We start from the raw sequence: 23,418 nt of genomic DNA, 5'->3' as shown, positions 1-23,418 counted from the left end.
TAATCCATGCACATATGATCGTGTCAGAATGAACCCAAATGTTATGTATAACTGTAATGCACTAATAAAATCATTTTGAAAGATGGGGGATTGGAGGAGACATACTGGTAACCATAAGAGTGGGTTAGGAGGTATTACCCTGGAATGAGCAGGATCAGCACCCATGAATTCAGATCTTCCTGTGTTATCACACTCTTTCTGTAAACCCTTTTGGTGTCTGAGTTTCTTCCTTTGCAAATGTAACTGTGAGTATAGTTTGCCTCATCACAGTCTGCATGGTTTCTGGTTGCATTTTACAGTTTCTGGGAGATATTATGACAATAAAATTCTATAGCCATTAAGTAGAAGTGTCATTCTCATTTCAGTTTTCATATCTTATCTTTAAAAATTCTTAAGTAAAAAGTATAACTTCCTGTAGCCAGGATATCTAAAATATCTGACTGAAGTAGGTTCTCCTTGACAGATTTCCTTGTGAATAAGAAAATGTGATGTGTAAGGAACCTCAGGAACATAACAACATAGAAGCTGTATTATAGGTCTGTCAATTCTAGACTTACTATTTTTCCGAGCACCAATTCAGCATGGATACCTAGATGAGGTCTAGTGGTCCGTTATTGAATTATTTATCTACCTAGAACATTCCCCAATTTTCTTCTGGTCTCAGCTCAAGTGTCAACTCCCCAGAGAGGCCTGCCTTAGCCATCCTACCTAAAATAGCACCCTCCCCCTCCTTCACATATCCCCTTACCTTGATTTATTTCTTACTGTATTTATAAATCTTATATGTTGTATATTTATATTTCTCTCTGCACACCAGGTGTAAGTTCCTTGATGCAGGGACTTTGGTTTACTGCCCTATCTAGGGCCTAGCATGTAGGAAATGTTCAATGACTCCTTGTCAAATGAGTGAATAATAAATTCCAGGGCTCATTTTGCTGGACTAGACAAGATAAGGGAATAAAGAAGGAAAGTTTATATTTATTAGGTACAGGACAGATCCTGAGTGTGATAAAGGTAACCTCTATTATTTGGAAAAGAAGGAGACATTTCTCTAGTCTTCTCTCTTTGAATATCTCCCTTATGGATGGTTCATGAGCCTTTTCACAGTTGGGTTTTGGGGATAAAATTTTGACTTGCTAGGATGAACAAAATAAGAGCAACAGTTACCCACCTTTACCCCTAATTTGTCTCCCTATTTTTCTTTCTAGCTGCTATATCAGGAATGGGCACGCTATGGAGTGTTTTATAAGTTTCAGCCTATTGACCTCATCAGGTAAGTTGTGTAAGGAGACTTTTGGTCAGATGTTCAAGATGAAAATCCTGAAAGATAGTTTGTCAACCCCTTAAGTCCCTGGCAGTCTATTGTTCAAATGGAGGGGATCTGCTTTTCTAGGGTTTATGATCCTCTTCTCTGTGTCTCATGGGTAGAAAATGGATTCTGTGGACAGCACAAGATACTATTGATTAACATCTCATGACTTCCATCTTGAGATTCTCAGCATTGTTTTCTCTCTTTCCCTACCTCCTCTTTGGGAATGGAATAATTGTCTCTCTTTTCCTTAAACTTGTCTTAGAAAATTATCTGGGTGAAGCTGAACCTTGGGTGATGCCAAGTGGCCACAGTGTTGTCTAAGGGAAGGAAAGATCTGGCAGATCAATGAAGAATAAGCTGCCTGGTTAGACAGGATATGTATCCTTTTTATAATTTCTCTACAAGGAAGGAAAGACTCGGTTCTGAAATCCCCCCTTCAGTGCTTCCCCAGAATGAGGTCCTATTTCTGGCACCTTGGAAATTGCCTCAGCTTCTCTTGCATGTTGATAAAAGTTCCTTTGAAAGAGCTTACTAGAATGACATAGGGTCACCTATTCTAAAATGGTCCTGATGACCATAAATTGGGAGGCTAAATTGAGAAAACTATGAGGTAGCTTGGTGAACCTGCTAATTTGGAAAACATGGCAGACTGAACTTACAGGAGGAGGCCTCATGATTGACATAGTGTCCTCTCTGCCACATAATCACTTATGGCTATTTTAATCATCTAATTAGTCAGTCTGCAAATACAGAGAGAATTCCTGGCTGATTGCCCTGGTCTGGAATTGTGAGAGGGCAGCCTCCAGGAGGCTTGAGTCCAGGGGGAGGAATTCCAACTTCTTCTTGGATGAAGAAAGCAGCACTGGGTCCAGAGTTTGGGCAGGCTCCCCTCCTACGTTATGATGTGGTGGCCCTCCCAGGCAACTGGGAAAAGCAGGTGTTTGTTCCAGCTGAAGACCTTTAATGCAGTGTTTGGGTCTGGGAGGAGGGATGTGGGTTGTCTGTGACTGAGGCGCCTCACCCAGCAGGTCTGTTCCCTGGCTGCCTTTTTGCTACATGGGCCACCTAGACTGTTTTGGGGCCACACCAAGGCTGCTTCCTTCATTCTTGGTGGGCTTTGATCTATTCTTCTGGATCTCAAGGGGCCACCCACCTCTATCACCTGTTTTGTACACTACCCATTCCTTTTTTAAAGATATGAATAAAAAATAAAAATTATCTCTACTAGAGGGCTCTATTTTTTCCCCAGAGACTTCAGGTGACTTGCCTGCCAGCTAAATGGGAAATGGTTCCAGTATGCACTCAGTTTTGGCCACCAAAGCAGCCTCACCTGCAAGGGAAGAAATGACCTTGGAGCAGAGCCCTGTTCTGGGGCCTGGTAGATTTTGGGAGCTCAGATCTGTCTAGACAGGGGGCTGGAGTAGATCTGGAGGCTGTCCACAGTGCCTCATAGATCAGATGCTCAGGGTGCTCACACAGCTCCTGGGGCAAGGCCAGTGACTTTCTGGGGCAGGAGGGGAAGGCAGAGCCTGAATGGGCAGGAAACAAGGGCTGGACACTGGGTAATGTGTACGGGGGTAGGCAGTGGGGCAGGTTGTTGTGGTCCACCCAGTGGCATAGAGAGCTCTATGACCTCAAGGAGCTAGTGGAACAAGAAGTGGTGGAAGTATGGATGATGTAAGGGAGAGGGAAGGAGCAGGGGCTATAGGGACATAGCAGGGCAAGTTGAGATAGGTAAGTCACCAGCAGGTGCCAAGAGAGCTCATAAGTAAAGGGAAAACAGGCAGAGCACGTGGGGAACAGCTCCGTGGGGAACAGCTCCAGATGGAATTCGTCATTGTCCTCTCACCCCCCAAATGGCCCCTTCTTGCCTTTTCTGATTCTGTGAAGCCCTCTTCTTCCTCCTCTTCATCATCTCGGTGGCCTCAGGACCTCAGTGATTCCCTTTCTTTTTCTTCCCACTCCCTAATCTGATTCCAAGTATTTTAGGTGCACTATGTCTTTCTCCTGCCTCTTCTCTTTTCCTGCCACCACCTGCAAGGACCCACTCAGCCCATAGAACCCAGCCTGAAGCTTCTCCTCTGAGCCACCAGGAACTCCTCACTGTGTCCATTTTGCTCCATTGCTACTTACTAATGTGAATTGTGCCTCATATAGAATTGCATTCATGTGGTCTGCGTTGAAAGATGGACAGAAGTAGGGGAATCTTAGACAAGTTGAATATGATAATTCACGCACATGCCTGGCCATTTCCCACTCATTTCCTGAGGCATTCTGTTCCTCAGTTTAGCACTGAGATTGTGTTTCTTCTCTGGAGACCTAGTGCTCCTCCCCATGCCAGTTGCTTGGCACATTCTAAAACTCTTGCGTGAGCACTTGAGAGCTCTGGGGGGTAGATCTGTTTGCATGTTCTTAACCCTAGCACTAGCTGTCCTTTGACTTCTGCAGGCTTTAAATTCTAACCTTGGACTTTGGAACTTCTTTTCTGGATGATGAAAGTCAACTGAAGGGAGGCAAGATGCCCTTGCCTGCACCCCTCACCCCTGCCTTTCCTGGCTGCACCATCATTCCTGCCCAGCAGGCTGCACTATGAGACTGCTGATGAGTCTCTCCCAGCCCAATGGGGCTCTCCAGCCTGGATCCTACCTTTTCTCTGAAAACCCTGGGGCCTGTAGACCTTGGCACAGTGTGTGTGTGTGTGTGTGTGTGTGTGTGTGTGTGAGAGAGAGAGAGAGAGAGAGAGAGAGAGAGAGAGAGAGAGAGAGAGAGAGAGATATGCCTGGGAACCCAGAAGATCCCTCTGGGAACTTTTAACCTATAGCTCTTGTGCCCTGGAAGAAACAGTTTGTAAATATATTATGGGGAAATGAAGCCTGAGATGGAGTGAAATGACTCTTCCAGTCCCTCGGGGAGGATAGATAGTCTTCATAGCTACAAGAGTGGTTATCTGCCTGGTTAATGCTGTGAGAGCCGGAAGGGAGATAGCCTTTATTTTCTGGGGGAACTTAGGGGACTCAAGGACTTTGGGTTTGTACAAGTCTGATTTAAATACTACTCAGGGCCATGACTTATCTTTTCACTAAGATTGTCTGCTCAAATACTGATTTTCTTAGCTTAGAGATTTTAGTATGATGAGGCAAAATAATAGACTTTATCTTCTGAGTTTGACTTAGCTCCTGACTATAGTTTGATGAAACTGATGTGTAAAACTCTTTTATTTATTTATTTATTTTTTTTAATTTTTAAGCAACTGCTACTGTGACAGGTAAGAAAGAGTGGGTTCTAGAAGTCTGTTAGGCTTATGGAATCTCAACCTGTTGACTTCGGAGAATTCACCAAGGGTTAATGCAGGGGAACATTCACTCTACCCAACTGGTATTATAGTCTGGAGTGGGTATTGGCCCTTATTCATTCCCACCTTTAGGGATGACCGAAGTTTTCTGCAATTAAAATCAGGCTCCAGGAATGAAGCCCATCCATATTGTATTCCTGCAGTTCTCTTAGAAATGTCCCAGGTTGAGGCCTTGGATTATGGAGCAGCTTCCATGTGATATCTATGGAGGGATCATTTCAAGAGACTTTGGGTAGCCTCATGCACCCATCTCATTACAGGTCTCACTGTCTTAGAATTCCAACCCTCACCAGCTTTGCTGTGGAGAGCCTGCCAGAACCCTGGCCTCATAGGAATTGGCTTTCCCTTCTCCGATTGCCAGACACAGGTCATTGTCCTTGCCAGGGTTCTCCAAGATTGCCTTCATCAGGCTGTGTGATTTGATCCATTGCTCCTGGTCTCTGAGTTCATGTCCACCCTCCTGAAAGGTGACCCATCCAAATCTCTCCAAGAGGGAGTCAGGGGAGGCTACATTTTTTCTCAGGAGGTTTCCTGATAGTCTTTCTTAAGACTTCCAGTTGGTTTGGGGGAGGGAGTATAGAGAGAAAAATGTTGATTGAGCCATGATTAATTATTTCCTGAGCCCTGCTGCCTTCTCCTTGATCCTTCCTTGGGATTTGGAAAGGTAATTCAGCTCAATGCAATACACATATACTGATACATACAATGAAAAAAGACCTTTTGTCAGCAATGTGGGGAGGTACACAAATAGTTAAGGTAGAGTCTTTGGTTTTTAAGATCTAGCAGTTATGTAGGGAGACAGATATGTGCAAGACCAGATGAAGTGAGGGCCATAAGGACTGTAATAATGGACAGGTGTCCATGGAATAACAGATGAAGAGTAATTGGTACTAGCAGAATAGGGGAAGACTTCCTGGCAGAGGTGGCACTTGATTCAGAAATGTCACTTTCTGTAGGACTGAAGTCAAAGAATGTGCCTTAATTGCCAGTGTGAAATGCCCTTTACCTGGATTTATTGTTTAGCCTAACATAGATGGCAAAACATCACATAGACTCCAAACCAGATCCTACTTTGCTGTTGATTGGGAGTGGTTAGCTCAGGTATTTGACTTGCAGGGTCCTTTTGTAAGAATTCTGTGCCTCCATGTCCCATGCTCTGTCCTGTGAACTAGTAGGCAGTCCAGTCTTAGAGGGAAAGGAAGCTCAAGAGGCAGCTAAAGAGAGATGACAAGAAATAGCACCATGGCCTTTGATTGGTCTTTGCATTTGAAGGTTGGATTTACCTGGGAAACATCTTGCATCCTGGGAAGAAATAATAACTCATGAGCCTGAAGAATATATTTTTTTTAATCTCTGAGGCTATGAAAGCAGAATGGAGACAGTAAAGCAACATCTGGTTTATATGAGACAGAAATAAGGATGAGAATGTTCTGTGCTGCTATATTTGGGTCCATTTTATAGTTCAGGATGCAAGTTAGGCTGTTAGCTAAATCTAGGTGTGAAAAGTCTATCAAAGTTTCCCTTTCCCCATTTCCTTCACTCACTCCAGTTTGTATTCTTTCATAGGGAAGGCTGTTTTTCTTGATTGATGGACACATGAGTGGGATATCATGCTCCTAACTTTAAGCCTGTAGCCAAGGACTTCTGAAGGTGGCTTTCCCAGTCTCACAGCAACCCTCCATAGATGGGGCTCCTGTTTTAGAGCAAACTTTTAACCTTCCTTCCTGTACCATTAGTCGTATGGTACAGATACTGTATTCCAAGGCACCAACAGACCATGCACTTTCCTCATGGCCACCCAGAACTCCATGGGCAGAGCTGGAAAGAAGGAGCCATCTGACTCACCAACTCATCGCCTCCTTGACCCTCTGTCTCATATCCCATTTCCCAGAGATAATGAGACGCTGATATTAGTCTGAAAAAATATAAAAAGTTATATATTTTGGCCTTTGGGTGCAATGAACTTGCAGTTATGCAGAACAAAAAAGTTCTGGGACAAAGTTTATAGGTCAGATAGTTCAGTACCTGGCTCTGGATTGAAGGAATGAAGAATTCTTTCCTCAGCTTCTGCTTGATTTTTTTTTTTTTTTTCTTGTAAAAGAGAGAACCTTACTTCATGAACAGCTGGTTTCTGTGTGGGACACTTTGAGCCACTAAGAGGTCATAGAGAGAATGAGAACTTTGTTGATTGCCTTCCTTCTGCTTCTAGTTCTGTTTCCTGGGACTGCACAGAACAGGAATACCCTAGTCAGTTTTCCATCACTGTGACAAAATGCCTGAGGTAATTAACTTAAAAGGGGGAAGTTTTAATTTTGATTTGTGATTTCAGAGGCTTCAGTCCATTTTGCATGGCCTTATTGCTTTGGGTCTGTGGCTGCGCAGAACACCATGGTAGGAAAGAAGAGGTCTGTTTATCTCTTTGTGGCTGAGAAACAAAGGAGACAGGAAGGGGCCATTGTCTCAGTAGGCTTTTTAAGGGCATATCCAATGACCTAACTACCTCCTATTGGGCTCCACCTCTTAGAGTTTCTTCCATGTTTCAATAGTGTCACAAACTGACAATCAAGCCTTTAACACATGGGCCTTTGTGGGACACTTCTAAACCATAGCATTCCATCTCTAGATCCCAAGAGCTCATTTCTGTCTCAGAGTTTAAAATGCCTTTAGTCTAACCCCAACCATGGTGCTATTGGGAGATGGTGGAAACTTTAAGAGATGGGACTTAGTGGGAGGAAATTAGGTCATTGGAGGGGATATTGGGACCCCAGCCTCTTCTCTCTCCCTTGGCCTCCCAGCTACTATGAGGTAAGGAGTTCCCCCTTCTGCCTCACTACAGCCCAACTGACCATGGACTGAAACCTCTAAAACTCTGAAAATAGATCTTTCCTCCTTTTAAGTTGATTATTTCAGGCTTGCCATAGTGACAGGAATCTAACTGTGGTACAACTCAACCCTTTAAATTTTTGAAAATGTTGATTGTGTTCACAACAGTTCTGATAAATTTAAGCTTTCTTTCTTCCACCCCAAACACTCCTGGGCCTTTCAACATTTCCTCATGTCACACAGGCTCTTCTGACAGCCTGAGCATTGTGATCATCCTCCTTGGGACTTACTGGTCTGGGCGCCTAAGAGGAGGAGCTTGCACACCCCTCCCCCCATGTGCTGAAGCCAATACATGTTGTGCATGGTCAGACACCATGCTGGGAATATGGAGACTAATTAAGTATGACCCCACTCTCAAGGAGCTCAAGTTCAAAGGGAAATCTTCAAGTTTGTAAGGGACTTCTGGACTTTTCTGGGAAGCCCAGAAAAGTGATGGGATAAACTGATGGAGAAAATTTACAAAGTAACGGAAAGACTGTGGACAAGATCATGGGTGAAAATTGACTCCCAAATCAGTCCTCTGTGATTATGGGCTCAGGAGTATCAGCAAAGATCACCGGGGGTGACTGTAACTCTTTCTAAAATCATCCATGTGATATTTGCAGCATTACCGGTCCTTGAAATTCTCAGAAAACATTTTAGAAACCAAATTACGATCACATTGTTTAATGATTTCCCAAGTCATGGCAAAGTCTCATGTGTCCAACTTAGGTCATCACTCCTAAAGAAAACTGCTGGGCTGCAAATATTTCAGAGAAGGAAAAGCGATATGATAGAAGACTTGAGAAACTTCCATAGAGACAGGATAAAACAAACTCCCTGCTCTAGGAAGAAAGTGGGGAAGGAAGAGGCTGACATTTGTTAAATTAGAAAATGGGTAGAAGGACCACATGTGTGTCTTCATCAAGCTTTGAGGTGCCTGTCTCAGGAAGTTCCTTTAGGCTAGCAGCAGTGGGTCAAGAATGAGAAGAATTAAGTTTTAGCTTCAGCTTTGCTTCTGGTTGACATAATATGAGGTGACCCATTCTCTCACAAGCCTGTTTCCTCAGCTGTTAAGTGGAGGTTATAACATCTGTCCTGCTTCCCACAATATTACTGGAAGGAATAAGATGAAGGGTTGCACAAATGTTGTGCTGGTGACTGCAGGTCTGGTTAAATGAGCTATTATTTCTCTTTTTTGGGGGGGGGGTGTTAAATATTCCCTGAAGCAGCAGAATTTTATACAGTTCTTTATATGTACTTCATATATGTGACCCATATGCTCCACAGCAACCTTGCAAAGTGAGAATTCCCATTTTCCAGATGAGGACATGGTGCTCAGTAAGGCAAAGGTTTGCCAAAGCCACAGAAAAAAACTCATCTGGGATTCAAACTCAGGCTTGCTGGACTCCAGGAACTTTATTTTTTAATTTCTGTTGTTCCATGTGACTGAAGGTGCTGAAGAGCTCCACTCAGATGTTGGCAGGCTACCTGAGTCTCCAGCTCTCTAGTGTTTATCCCTTTAATTACTGATCTCCTTGGGCAAACTGTGGTGTGATCAGCTGCTAAGCATGGTGCATGGACGATAGTCAACCCCTGCTGTAAGAGGGGTCATCTTTATGAACATTCCTCTTTGTGCTTAGCGGGAGTAATGTGGTGCTCTTGGGGCAGTGTTTATGATTTCTCATTTCTATTTTTTTTATTTTTTATTTTTTATTTTTATTTTTTTGTAGTGCTGGGGATTTAACCCAGGGCCTTGTGTATGCAAGGCAAGCACTCACCCAACTGATCTATTTCCCCAACCCCTTCTCATTTCTATTTTTTTATTATCTTTTTTTTCCCCTGACTCCTATGCTGTCAGGTTGTAAGCTGTCACTTCTGCCAATACAGTAGCTTCTCTTCCAGACTCTATTGCCTTGTCTTGGTGGCAACTTCAGCAACCAGATCCCCAAGCCAGTTAACACTGTGCACAGAGTAAGATGCTTCCACAGCTGGTCCCAGCGCCTGGCTCCTGTGTGGTGAATTGGTAGGGGGTCTGCCTCTGTAGTGGAAATGTCTTCCTTGGCTTCTCAGTGAGAATGACATGATGCTTCTGAAGCACAAGAGGACTCAGGCATTATTACGCTATGTACATGTATGATTACACAAACGATGTGAATCTACATTGTATAGAATCATAGAAATGAAAAGTTGTACCCCATTTGTATACAATGAATCAAAATGCAGCCTCTAAAGAGAAAAAAAAAAAAAAAGAGGACCTCTCAGGATGATATCAGGATGAGCGTAATACAACAAGATGCCTTCACAGTCAAGGACTGCCCTTTGCCCTCCTTGCTTATTTTGGGAGGTCCCAGGAAATCTAGCTTATCAAAGTTTTTTCTTAAAATAGAATTCAGAGTCTATTAACAATGCAAGAGTCAGTCTGTGCATCAAGGGCTTACTGGATGCCAAACTTTTACTGAGTGTCGAAGCCTCAAATAAGAGTGAAAACAGGGAGTTTAGAGTGTAATGATGGGACACAAAGTTCTCATAAAAGAAACCTTTTGATGTGGGTCACAGAACTGTAAAGTCACACCCAACTGGGAAATACAAAACTGTGCACGGCAGTGCCAGGGTAAGGAGGTACAAGGTTTTGAAGGGCTTAGTGACTGGCTTTGGTGTGGTTGATTAGAGAAAAATGACCCAGGTGAGTTTAAAGTAGAAAGCAGAGATTTATAGGATTTGAGGTTTGAAGCAGATGTTTGAAATATGGTTGGGGGATTTGTAAGATTTGGGTCAGGAGATATGGAATGGAAACATTCACGAATGGACTGAGGCAGGAGGGCAGAGGAGAAAGCACTGGAGCTGAGGGAAGTGATTGGAGGACATATATGAGACTGTGCATGGGAAGAGGGCTAGACAAAGGGATAATGATGACGGAGAACAACAGAGATGCTAGCAAGTGGATGCTCTGGAATCTAGGCAGATGGCAGAACAGAGGGTTCTTGGAAAGGTTTCTGGATGTCCAGGTGAGAGTGAGTAGGCCCATGGATGTTCTTGAGTCACCCCTTTCCTAGGGGAATTCTGGACAAGTCTTCCCCAGGCCTGCTGCACTGCTTCTCTCTGATACTCTCATTCCTCCTCCAGACTGTGGGAAGGCAGGTGCAGGTCTGTCTGCAGGAGTCAAGGACCTCAGGTAGAGTGGAGGGACTGATCTTTCCCTGGAAGGAGCCAGGGGACTGGTATTGGGATGTGTTCCCATGGACACAGCCCAACTGGTTGATCCCGTGAGCCACTGTTTTGCCACGTGTCTCTGGAACCCCTGAGCTCCCTACTCCTGCTAATGATATTCCCTGGAGTGATGTTCTCCACCCACACCACATGGGTCTGTAACCAACATAAACAGAAAATGTCTTAACACATTGAATAACATCGGCGGAACACACGTTACAACAACAACCGCAAGATAGCTAAATTTAATTAGCCCGGCACGCCCAGGCTTTTTGCACAGGCACATGCCTCTGTTTTAGAAACGGAAAACCACAGCATTTTGTGGGTCTGGAAGTCACAGACATAAAAAAGAATAAAATATGAAAAAACTTCAAGATCTGTGCCTGGGAGACTGCTGTCCTCTAGTACCCTGTGGGGTTATCTCAAGGTACTGAAAGATGTGGATAGCTTGTGCCTGGAGATGGGAATTGGGAAACCCTCGTGGGGGCTTGGGCCTCAGCTTAGCTCACTTCAACTGAGTGTAGTCAAGAGAGACAGAGAGTAGGTTGGAGGACCAGAATTTTGAACTTTCCATTTGATCATTTTAGTCTGGAGGAGAGGGTGGGAGCAATGGCATGATTTCCAATTACTGTCAATTCTAACAAAATGGTACTAATTCCTTAGATCAATGTTCTGCCCAGTCCTCAGCCCTGGAGCAGGAAGTTAAGTTGCTCTGCAAGAGAGAAGTGAATCAGCCATATATGAAGGGGGTCTGTTTTGCCCTGCTCAGGGGATACTAAATTGCTGGAAAGCCCCACCTGGTATTTCATGTAGAATTTTCTTACTGTGGTTCTGTCCCTTTCACTTTTTTTTAGTGTTTAGTGGGGTATTCTGCTTAGCAGGGTCTGCTTCCACCTTTTGTCCAGTACTGTGAGTCCCCGTCCCTTTTGGATAAACTAACTCTTCTCTGAGTGTTCAACTTTGGGGAATTAAGAAGGTTAATATCTCTGATGTCCAGCAGCTAGCCAGAAATGTCAGGAGCATTTCTATGGGGCCAGTGTGAAAGAAAGGTAAGTCAGAGCCCCCAGACTCAGACCTCTCACCATTCAGCTGGAATGAAACTCAGTGTTTGGGGAAAGAGATTTAAGAGAATGTATAATGCAGTTCAATTTGATCCAATGCATTTATTCAGCACCTTCTCTATGCCAGGCACTGTTTTAGGTGCTGGAGTCAAAGTGGCAGATGACATCAATATGTGCCAACTTGGGGAAATTAGATAATTTAACTTCCAACTTGGGACACTTGTCAGTGAAAGCCAATGCTATTGATAATGATGTTAAATATACTAGTTAGCTTTTATCACATAAATACTGTATGATAAACCATCCCAGAGTCAGCAAGCTTACAATGACAGTCATTTATTTATTTTTTGTTCATATGTCTTAGATTGAGTGGGAAAGCTCTGCTTCAGTGTGAGAAGGGTTTAGCTCTAGGATTCAGACTGTTTCTAATTCTCCACCAGATCTTACATTCTGCTTAGATTAGCAGCTACCTGGGGCATGTTCTGCCCATGGTGAATCACAAAGGTACAAGGAAGACATAGCATGTCTCTAAAGACATATGCTGACATCCCATCACTAGTATTCCATTGGTCAAAGCAAATCACGTGGCTAAGCATAATCCATGGATCTGGGACATATACTTTTTCTGAAGTAGAGAGAAATTAATATTTACTGAACACCAATGCATTTTACCACACTGAAACAACAGGTGCAAGCCAGGACTGTCCCAAAAAAATCTACTTGTGACCCATCCTGGTTGACCTCAAGGAATTTATGATCTACTAGAAGAGAGATAATATATAGTTAATCCTAAGTGTGACATAGGTAACTATAGAGGATAGAGGAGGACACTGGGAATACAGACCTAGGGCAGTCCAGTCTAGTTGGAGATGGCCTCCTGAAGACATGTCATTTAAATTAAAATTTGAGAGTCGAGTCAAAGCAAAGATGAGCCAGACAAAGATGAGGAAAATAATGATAATAGCTATAGTTAGAGGATAACGTGTGGCAGGCATTGTCCTAAGATCTTTGCATTTGCTATCTCACAAAACATCTTGAGATAGATACTATTCCCATTTTATACAAGAGGAAATTGAAGTATGAAGAGGTGATTGAGTGTCCTGAGGTCACACAACTTGTAAGTGCTGGAGATAGGATTTGAACGCTCAAGTCTGGTTCACTACGGTGTATACTGTCCTACTGCTGGTGGAGGGGGCCTGGGAGCTGGAGCACTAGCCCTGCAGTGGCCAATGAGGGTGCCAGGCTGGGAAGAGGGGAAGAGACAGGTGGTAGAGAATCTTGGGGGCTGACTAAAGGATTTTGGACTTTACCCTGCAGAAAAAGTACCTCCTTGAAGGGTTTGGCTCATGTAGGTTTATATATGTGGGTAATGATCTTGATCAATTTGCCTTTTGCTTTTGAAGGGCCTGAGGGTGCTCTTTGGGGGGCACTGGAAAAGAACCAGGTTTGCACTTTGTGTGTGTAACAGATGGAGGAGTGGGTGGTAGATCTGGGGAGAAGGAAGACTTCTTCCAGATGTACTCTTTCAGAGAGGGCTTGTGGGCAGTCTGGATGTCCACATCCCCTTTTCTCTTCTTGTTCTCACCTCTCCATATCTCAGCTAGCCCATAGACTCCCTGGGTTGTGATCCAGTGCTCTGAAGCAACTCCTGCTGTTCATCAGTGGCGGTTGTGCGAGTGGGGATGTCCATAGCCATCAGTACCACATTGCTTACTCCACACACCCATGGATCAGTTTCACCATGCCAATTGTCAGAAAACCCTATGAACTTAGCACAATCATTGTCATTTTCAAGATGAGGATACTTTAGCACAGAGAAGACAAGTCTCTTTCCCCAAATCCTAGTAAGTATGGCACTAGAGCCCAGTACCTTACCTGGTTTGCTATGCTTCAGGAAGGACAACTGCTGTGGTGAGATGCACAGACTCTGCCCTGAAGAGGTGTTGTGGGAGAGTATGGTCAGACATTGAGATGTGATAGTGAAGACTCTAGGAACTTTTAGGTTTCTTAAGGTACCAGATTGCTGTAGATTATGAAAGCTTGGGAATCTTAGGTCTGACAGCATTCTTGAAAACCATTCAGACTCAACCCCTTGGTTTATAACAAAGAGGAACTAAAATTCTCTAACAGAACTCAGGAGGCTAGGAGACAGAGGTGTCATGTCTAAGTCCTCTTCCAAATGAGGGATCTTTCACCTGTGTCCCTAGAACCTGCTCAGATGTAAAGCAAACAGTCTACCTAGGAGATGGATGGATATGTAGGATTAGAGGTGGAACCTGCTCAAATTAATGCTGACAGTGGTGACCTGGATAGAAAGACATGTAGGATTAAAGGTGATGGATGGTGCTTTAGACAGGTAGACTTATGCATTACCTACCTCACCTAAAAGATCAGGGTATCCAGGTGATATATAGTATCCCAGAACTAAATGTTCTTTGGTTCTACAAAGATGAAATCTCAATCCTGAAATTGATCTGAGGAGACAACCCAAGGGAGGCCAATTGAAACAGGGATTGGAGCACAGAAGTTTGGATCCTATTCTGGACTTCTTCCATTGGACTCACCTCCATGTTGGTCAACTCCCACCCAGGTCCCTGAATTTCTCTCTTCTCTCTGACCAGCCCACTTCCCCTATACCCCCATCTCTGATTTCTTTAGCCTCTGTAACTTTGATCACATCTGGAGCATTTTGTAGAGTTGATGAATGTGTTTTCCTGTTGGGACACATGGTGTATATCAGAGGCACTTAAGAAGCTCTGGACGAGTGGAAACGTCTGCATGGCATCTCAGAGGCTGTTGGCCTGGAGTGTGGTTGGCAGCTGCATGGCAGGGACCTAGTATAAGGGCCATCTGACTCTCTGGGAAGGCCCAGAGGTCCAGCATGGAGACTGCCACTCCAAGTGACTTTGAGTTATCAGGTGAGGGTAGTGTGTGGGAAGATTGTGTGAGTATGCGTGTGCGTGTGTGTATTTGTGTACTTATTGGAATGGCTTCTCTGCCTCGTTGCCATGGATTCTGCTTTTCATGGTAACAGGGGTCTTATCTCTGTGTCCAGTGACATACACCAAAAGTGTATCACCTGTAGGTGGACAGTGGGTCCTGAATGTGGTGTGAGATCCTCTGTCTGTGAAAAGTGGCAGTGATCTCCACTGGGGGGTGGCAGGACCAGTAAGCAGTTAGGAGAGATGAGATGCAAAGTGGGCTTCCCACAGGGGCTTCACTGGGCATAGGTGCATCCCGGCATTCCCTGATCAGAGCTTGTTTTGCTGTGCCTCATTATCTCCTTCACCCATGTTGGCTATTCATTCTCAGTGTCCACAGAGATGGAAGGGATGGAGTCAGGGTAAATCTACAAAGGCGAAGATGCTTTTGGCAGGAACATGATGACAGTGGAAGCGTACAGACTCTGAGTGATTCTGATGTTGTACTTGCCCTGTTCTCTCTTATTTCTCCTTTTTGGGGATGGGAAGATGGTGAAGGAGGACCCAATCAAACATTTGTCTGGAGAAGTGTTTCAGAGGTTGGCTTAACCCTTCCCACACCCTCCAGAGCCCGAAGAATTCATCTCCAGTTTCCCTCTAGGCCTCTCCCTGTTCCCCTTAAACATTCTCTTCCTCTCTCCTCCAGTAATCCTTTTTCTCTCCATCCCTTCCTTACCTATCCATTCTAGCCACTCTGTTCCATTCATCCTGAGTGACATCTTCCAGCCTTGGAGACTAGTCACTACCATCTGGGCCTGCTGAAGGTGGACTTGGAAAGTGATAAAAGGCATTTATACCCTCAATCCAGGGTAGGATTGAGGCTGTGGAATGCCAAGCAGAGTTCAGCCCAAAAGGTTGTTTATGCTCTTGCAACTCCAGCAGAGAATAGCTCTGTCTACCCATGGCTCACATTAAATTGCAGATGCCCCTGAACTTGGGGTTAGGAACATAAACAAGTGATTAGTTGTAGACTTCAAGCAATGAGCAAACTCAGCAGGGGAGAGGCCTGGTGAGGGGCTGGCCAGCAGTGTATTTTTCCAATTGATGTCTTTCCAGGAGGCTTTCCTGATTTCTTAGATTCCAGGGACTAGAGCATCTCTCCTGGGCAGCACATCTGGGAGTGTGGCTCTCCCTTGGTTGTGAGGTGGTAAGCAGAGAGAGGAAGGAAGATTTCCTAGTTTTTTCTTCCATTTAATTTGCCTTGCTTAGGGAGGGAATTTATAAAGAAGTTGGAGAGCTGAGTGGATAAACTGCAGAGTCTCATGAGGGAAATGTCTGACACTTAGATTCTTGCTTTGAGCAGATTCCAAGAGTCTGAGTCTGAGTCGAGGATGTTGTGAGGAGGGCTCAGGCATGCGTGCATGGCCTCTCTGGTGAGGAAATGGGTAGCACCTGTGTGGTGTGACTGACTCATTAATTCACTTGACATTCAGTCTATTCAGTGATTCAATGAGCACCTATACTTCAACAGAAACGGGTTCAGACCATGGTAACAAAAAATCCTGACCTGCAAGAAGCTTAGAGTCAAGTAGGAGAAAAAGATAAGTCAGTTAAGCCCACAGATGCATGGACAGTGAGATCTTGAAGGTACAAAAGAAGCTTCTGAGTCCATCAACTGGCCTCCTGGGGCATGCAATGGCTGAGTTGAGTTTTTAGCAATGAATTGATATAAGTTGGGTGTAGAAGAAAGGGTGGACATTTGAGGCAGGGATGACAGCATGAATTAAGGCATGAAGAGGTGAAATAGCACAATTTTTTTTTTAAAAAAAGGGGTTTGAAGTTACTGAGTGCAGCTGGAACGAGGAATATGTGTGAGGATGGTATGGGGTCAAGAGTCAGATTAGAAAGTCAACCTTGACCACTGAGCTAATGTGAAGTGGACTCATTTTAAGTAAGAAAGTGGTAGGATAAACTTTAAGGGCTAGGAAAAGTTCCCTCTAACTGCTTTTCCCAGAAGAATGTCTTGGTTTGGAAAGCAAGGCCTTGTGGAGAGAGGAGTAGTTGGACCCCTACAGGGGAGAGAGTGCCAGGCAAAGAGGACAATGACTTCTTGAGAGAGAAACCTCAAATTAGTGAACTGAGGCTCAGGAACAAAAACTCAATAGGCCAAGACCATGCATTTAATTAGTGCCAGAGCTGGGTCTTCTGGTGAGAGCCAAACAGAAAGAAGGATCTCTCTACATTGCTCAAGGGTGTACCTGTCCTCTCCATATCAAATTATCTATTACCTGTGGAAATGAGTGACAAAAATATTCATGCGAATGTTTGTTCAAAATGCACATGCAGACTACAAATTCACCATCACCCTGGCGTTTTGCCATAATACTTCCTGAGAACTAGGTTTGCTGGTTTGTGTTTCATCTTCTTTTCTCTGTTCCCTGGGAGTGGAGACTATGAACAACAAAAGTAGGACTGATTGGCCAGTGATAGTGGGTCTGTGTCCTGGGGTCTACTTACCAGCTCTGGGCACTTGAGAACAGGAGGCATACGTCCCAGACTTTCAATTGGTACACATCTGGGTAAAGTGGTTACCTTGAAAGATAACTGAACCAAGATTCAAAATGTTCTTGGTGGGACAAAACCCTGAGCCCAAACCAACAAAGTGAAATTTAGTACTGGCAGATGTAACGTCTGTTAATACCATGCAGGGCAGAGGGATCTGGTTGTGTGGGCATTTGTGTGAGAGAGATGGGAGCACAGCTAAACATAAGCTCTCTGCTGCCAAAACATGAACTTGTCCTACACTGAAGTAAGGGACTTAGGGGATACAGATTATAGGTAATTATGGTGAAGTAACATGTTGAGCTGTCAGTCTACCAAAGACAGTGCTCAATTCTGGAACCCCATTTTAAGTGATCAATTGACTCTAGAGAAGATTCACAGATGTTGTAAATGAGTGGATCTAGGGAACATTTCAGCCCATAGATACGTTTTAAAATTTGGCTCCAAGTATTTTAAATGTTAACTGTAATAATTTTCAGTTGGATCTCAGATTCTTTAGTTTCTCTACACCTACTAACATCCCTTATTGCCTTATAGCCAATCTTGCAACCCACATTTCCAATATGCCATTTAGATTTGTGACACTTGGGTTAAAGCAATGGTTCCCAACTCTAGCAGTACAAAAGAATCACCTGAGAAGCATTTTAAGTACAGATTCCTTACTTCCACATCTGGCCATGGTGGAGGGTGACTGGTGTAGAACTACTTTTCTGTCAAAACAACTAGAAACATGGTGCATGTGTGTGTTTGTGTGTGTGTAATTGTTTTCAGATATTGGAACAAATGCAAGTGTAATCTCTGGAAGAACAAGTTTGGCCTTATAGTGGCCCTAAATAAGTACAAAATTAAACAGTGAATGGTAGATTTAAACTCAACCATATTAATTACATTAAGTATAAGTGGCCTAGACATTAAAATTAAGAGCTAGAAATTGTCAGGTTTAATAAAAATGCAATACCCAATTATATGCTACCTACTAGAAACATGTCTTTAAATATAAAGGCACAGACATGTTAAAAGGATGAAAACTGTATATTAGTGTCAATACTGATTAAAAGAAAATTGCATGGTTATTTAATGTCAAATAAATAAGGTTTCAGGATAGGAATATTATCAGAGATACAGATAATATTTATATTGACTGAAAATTCAATTCAATAAAAGACATAACCTTAAATATGTGTATACTTATTAATAGATCTTCAAAAAATTGACAAGACAGAAAGTAAAATAGATAATTCAATTTATTTGGTGATTTCAACTTTCTTAGTAATTTATAACAGTAGACAATCAGTAAGGCTATGGTAGACTTGAACAACATTTATGAATGAATTTGTGATGATTTATGGAACACAGCAGCCAAATTGTAGCAAATACATTATTCTCATGTGCATGTGAACCTTTTCCCAAAAAGACTATATTCTAGCCCATAAAACAAGTTCCAATAATTTTAAAGAATTGAGACCATACAGCATTTCTTCTCAGAACACAGTGGAATTAAATTGGACTTCATTAACTAAAAGGGCCCCCCACAGACCATATTGCCACCTGTCCCTATTATTTATGCAGAACCACACTTCATGCTCTGCTATAAGCTGACCTCAGCCAATTCAGTAATGCACAATTCTTTATTTTGACAATGGTGACTTCTGAAGAAGTTTTGAAATAAGTGAGTTATTAATTAAATATTTTATTGGCCTGTGTGAAAAAGTAGTTCATAAACCTGTTCAGGACACCCCAACCCCCAACTTACGGTTCTTTTATATTCTCCAGCCATCTCCTTGTTTGAAAGATTTAATTCTAGCAGACACCTCAATTTTAGAGCATTTTGTTATTCTCATAATTAGTGTTAGGAAAGTAGAATCCAGCGACTCAGCTGGCCACAGGGCATATAGGGGTTATAGTCTAGGGCATTGTCCCTGAGGCCTCCATAGATACTTATAAGCAAGGGAGGGAGCATGTCAAGACAGTCCTTATCATTCCCATAGTTCCCATTCACCATGTGAGAGCCCTTTCCTAACATTCAACATACCATTCAAAATACATTTCTGACCTCTGCATAGTAATTAATCATTTTTATTTTATTGTTTTGCTGGGAATTGAACCCAGAGCTTGTGCGTGCTAGGCATGCTGAGTCACACCCCAGCCCCTGTTTTGATTGTTGATAGCACTAGAGCCGAAATGCTTATAGTAACTGCTCTGAACGTGGGCCTTGTAGATGGAGAGCGAGCTGAAGCCTGGCCCTGGGCATGACTGATTGCCACCTGAGCTATAGCTTCAGTCAAGTAAGACAATACTCTCGTACTTTATATGATGAAATATTTGAAAGAAAAATTCTATATATCATAATATTTTCCTAAATGGTGTTCTCCTCTTTTAAAGATGTCCAGGGAAGGATGCCCACTGGCCTGCCCTTGCAACCTATTCCAGTATCTCACAGTCATCATGGTTTCCTTCTCTCCCTTCCAGAACCGTTTCCAGGAACAGATTTATTCTTGTTTTCAGAGCCTTTTTCAAAATGTGCACAACCCTTCTGCCTGCCCTTCTTTGTAACTTTAAGACTTGCAGTTCCTGAGGGCAGAGTGGGTTTGGCTGAGTTTCACAGTTGGTGTGTTTATAAGGGAAGGATTGTCCTGCTGCCATGTACATGGCTATTAACTTTCTCTCTGCGGTTGTCCTGCTAATTGTTTTATGCTCAGACAATTATTTCCAACTATCACTTTGTTCACTTGCAGTCTCTACTGATGTGCTAATAGCTTAGATGTGCTAATGGAAGCTTCTCTGTTTGGTTCTGTGATTGATTTTGGAGCCTAAGAAATCAGACACCACTGCTTAGGGCCAGGGCATGGGCTTCTGTAAAATATGACAAGTTGTTTTTATTTACAACAAGTTGTTTTATTTTATTTTATTTTCTTACTTTTAATTTGAAGCAATTTCAAACTTAGAGAAATACTCCAAAATTTATACAAAGAACTCCGCATTGTTAGCATTCAGATTCAGCAGTTGTTCAATTTGCCACATTTATTATTCTAGATGCACATGAATATATATTTGGATATTATATATGAATCTATAAGAATGCATACATATATGTACATGAATAATAATAAATAATATGTACACATTATTGTTAAATCCTTAAGAGCAGACATCACACCCTTCATACCAAAATACATAAATTCTAAAAACAAGAATTTTTTATTATCCTGTGATTTTCAAAATCAGGAAATTAAACATCAATGCAATATCATGATCTATTCTACAATTCATATAGAAATTTCAGTTGTCTCAACAATGTCCTATATTAAAATGTACTTTTTTCCAATCCACAATCCAAGCTAGGATCAACACTGCACTGCAGTACCTTTAATCTGGAATCCTTCCTTTGTCTTTCATGACACTGAACTTTTGAAGAATAGAGGAATATTTTATTGATGATCTCTCAGTTTGGACTTATCTGATGTTGCCTCTACAGTGGGCTCAGATTGCACATCCCCAGCAGGGATCCTACCCAAGTGACATGCGTGTACGTCACAGCAGGAGGCTCCTGTTGTCTGTAAGTCCCTTTTTGGTCACTGGATTATGGTGGTATCTGCTAGATTCTCCCACTGTGAGGTTACTGGTTTTCCTTCAAAATTATTAAACAATTCATGAGAAGAGTCTTTGAGACTATGGGACCATTCTGTTTCTTGGTAGACTTTTACCTATTACTTTAGGCATACAATAATTGTTTGGAGTTTATTGTATTTATTGGAACAGGATTTTAAAGGAAGAAAGTTTGGAGGAATTCTTTCTCAAAGGCTCTTTGTCTTGTTCCCTTGAACCATGGAGCATTCCTGGAGAAAATAGGCTTTTTGGATGATTTAAATTAAAAATAGAGGAGGGAGATAATTTACCTTCAAATGACAGTGTTTGTGTGTATTTCAGAGGGAGCAGAGGGGAATGTGGAAAGGGGAGAAAGAAGCTTGACTCGATGGAAGGGAGTGAGCAAAGTCTCCTCCTTGACTGGGGTCTTGATTTGGCATTGTCAATGCACAGGCTGATGAATCAGACTAGACATGAATAAGTTTCCACATTTTAGATGCATAATCCTGAGCCTAGAAGGATTTGCCAGAGGTCACCTGATTCAACCCTTTCCCTCTTGGGCAAGAATCACCAGAAATGTCGGATGTGTGGGACTTTACATTCAGTGCTTTCAGAGGGGAGATGCCACCATTCTTCCTCACATAAAGCATAACTGTGGGGCTGGGGAGATAGCTCAGTTGGTAGAGTGCTTGCCTTGCAAGTACAAGGCCCTGGGTTCAATCCCCAGCACCGCCAAATAAATAAATAAATAAATAAACAAGCATAACTGGGAACATGGGGAATAAAACAGACAAAAAATATGATTCCTACTTTTAAGAAACGTGCATTTACCTGAGAGATGCCTCAGTGAACCATTTCCCAATCCCCATCAAAATTGTATCAGCCTTTAAATCTAAAGTTGATCCCACTACTGTTTTTGGACTTTTCTGGGCTCTATCTAAATAATTTTCCTCCCACTCTCACTTGGTCTCCTAAGACAGTGTGCCTTACCTGGCATTTGATGTTCACTGGCCCATATTGTGCATTATGCTTTCATGTAGAACTGGTCTTGGTTCAAGATAACCATAGTCATAGGTTCTAAGTGTCTACTGGTGGTAAGATACTTATTTACTTCTTGTACAATTATAAAAAGAGAATGTGGCAATTACATTATGCCAGGTCATCTATGGTAATTACATTCTGGTTTTAGAGATGTTAAGATGTGAAAAACATGTTCATATTTATATGGATGAAATATAGCCCTAAAAGCTCCAGTGGAGAAATTCATTACTTGTACTCATTTATTCATTCATTCAACAAGTATACAAATGTAAAATGATGTACTGTTTTTTTGGGGGGAAATACAAAGACTATCCTTTACCCTTTATGAAATTTAAGAGAACTGAAAAGTAGAATTGGAAACACTTGAGTGTGATGCCAGTTTCACTGTTTCCTAACTTTAGGAAACTCAGTAAATTTCTCTGTTTCTCAATCTTAATCTATAAAATGGGGTTAGTAATATCCGTCTTGTTATGCTGTTGTAAAGACTGGAAATAATATTTTAAATTATCTAGCTTAGCATCTGACACATAATGCCAGCGTTACTAGAGAAGGTGCCCAATTAATAGAAATTAGTGGATTGACTTATAGGTGTATGATGAATATGCCTGGTTATAAGAATGCACTACAACTGGGTGTTCCTTTTGATGTCTAATTGCATTCCCTTCAGTCTCATGGAAGCTGTTTTGTTCCGTTTCCAGTAGAGATGGAGAACAGCTGGACACCATCCCTCTGATAAAGTCTGAGGACAAAGGTGGAGTCTCCCTTACACAATGGCTTGAAGCTGTAGGAGAGAGATGCGTCACCTCTCCCATCTGAATGCTTGACATTTGGGGGCCATTTCTTTTCAGTCCCCTCCGGCATACCAAATGTCTGCTCCCACCTAATTGCAGTTACTTTCCTGGCTGCGAATGTTAATGACAGGGCTGGGTGCCACTGCCATTTGGGTTTGTTGACCATCTACAATTATTTTCCTAGCATGATCCAAGCTTGCTTAAAACCATACTACGCAGTTTGGACCCTGACTGCTCTTTTGTTTTTTCCTTTTCATTTTGAAATCTGTATGTGTTTTTCTGGCATAAGGAGAGGAAGATGGGGGTGGGGAAGTGGAATTAAATCCATATGTTAGCAATACATTTGTCCTGAAAAAAATGAGAATTCCTTTTTGGGAGAGAGAGTTTGGGTGTCTTAGGAACCATTTCTGCAAGCCCCACGTTGGCCTCTTAATCTCCTCAGTCCATCTTGCCACTTACCAGGCTTTGAGAACATCCTGCTCACATGGGGACACTGGTCTCCTCTTTCATTCAGTCTCTTGCTGTCTTCATACCCGAAGACGTGGTCTCTTCTGTATTCTACACATAAAGTGAAGGACAATAAAAGGACATAAAGTAAACCTTCAATTCTATCTGGAGCATTAGTGAGGCCATAGCTGATTATTGCTCCCTGTAACCTCACGTTCTAGCTAAAGACCAACTTTTTTATTGTCTGCAATGCCGAGGACTCTTGGTGTATATC

The 23,418-nt window shown here is 42.6% G+C and overlaps 1 protein-coding gene across 1 annotated transcript in view; it reads left to right on the top strand.

Annotated features, from left to right (window-relative positions):
* Ano2 (anoctamin 2) overlaps window positions 1–23,418 on the top strand; it is a 352,538-nt gene that overhangs the window by 124,531 nt on the left and 204,589 nt on the right. Inside the window, exon 9 of the mRNA XM_047550120.1 lies at window positions 1,209–1,273. Within this exon, the coding sequence (XP_047406076.1) occupies window positions 1,209–1,273 (65 nt within the window). The remainder of the gene's footprint in view (window positions 1–1,208; window positions 1,274–23,418) is intronic.

The sequence above is a fragment of the Sciurus carolinensis genome, chromosome 4, assembly GCF_902686445.1.
Source record: "Sciurus carolinensis chromosome 4, mSciCar1.2, whole genome shotgun sequence".
NCBI classification, from domain to species: Eukaryota; Metazoa; Chordata; class Mammalia; order Rodentia; family Sciuridae; genus Sciurus; species Sciurus carolinensis.
This window is presented reverse-complemented; position numbering and strand designations above follow the sequence as displayed.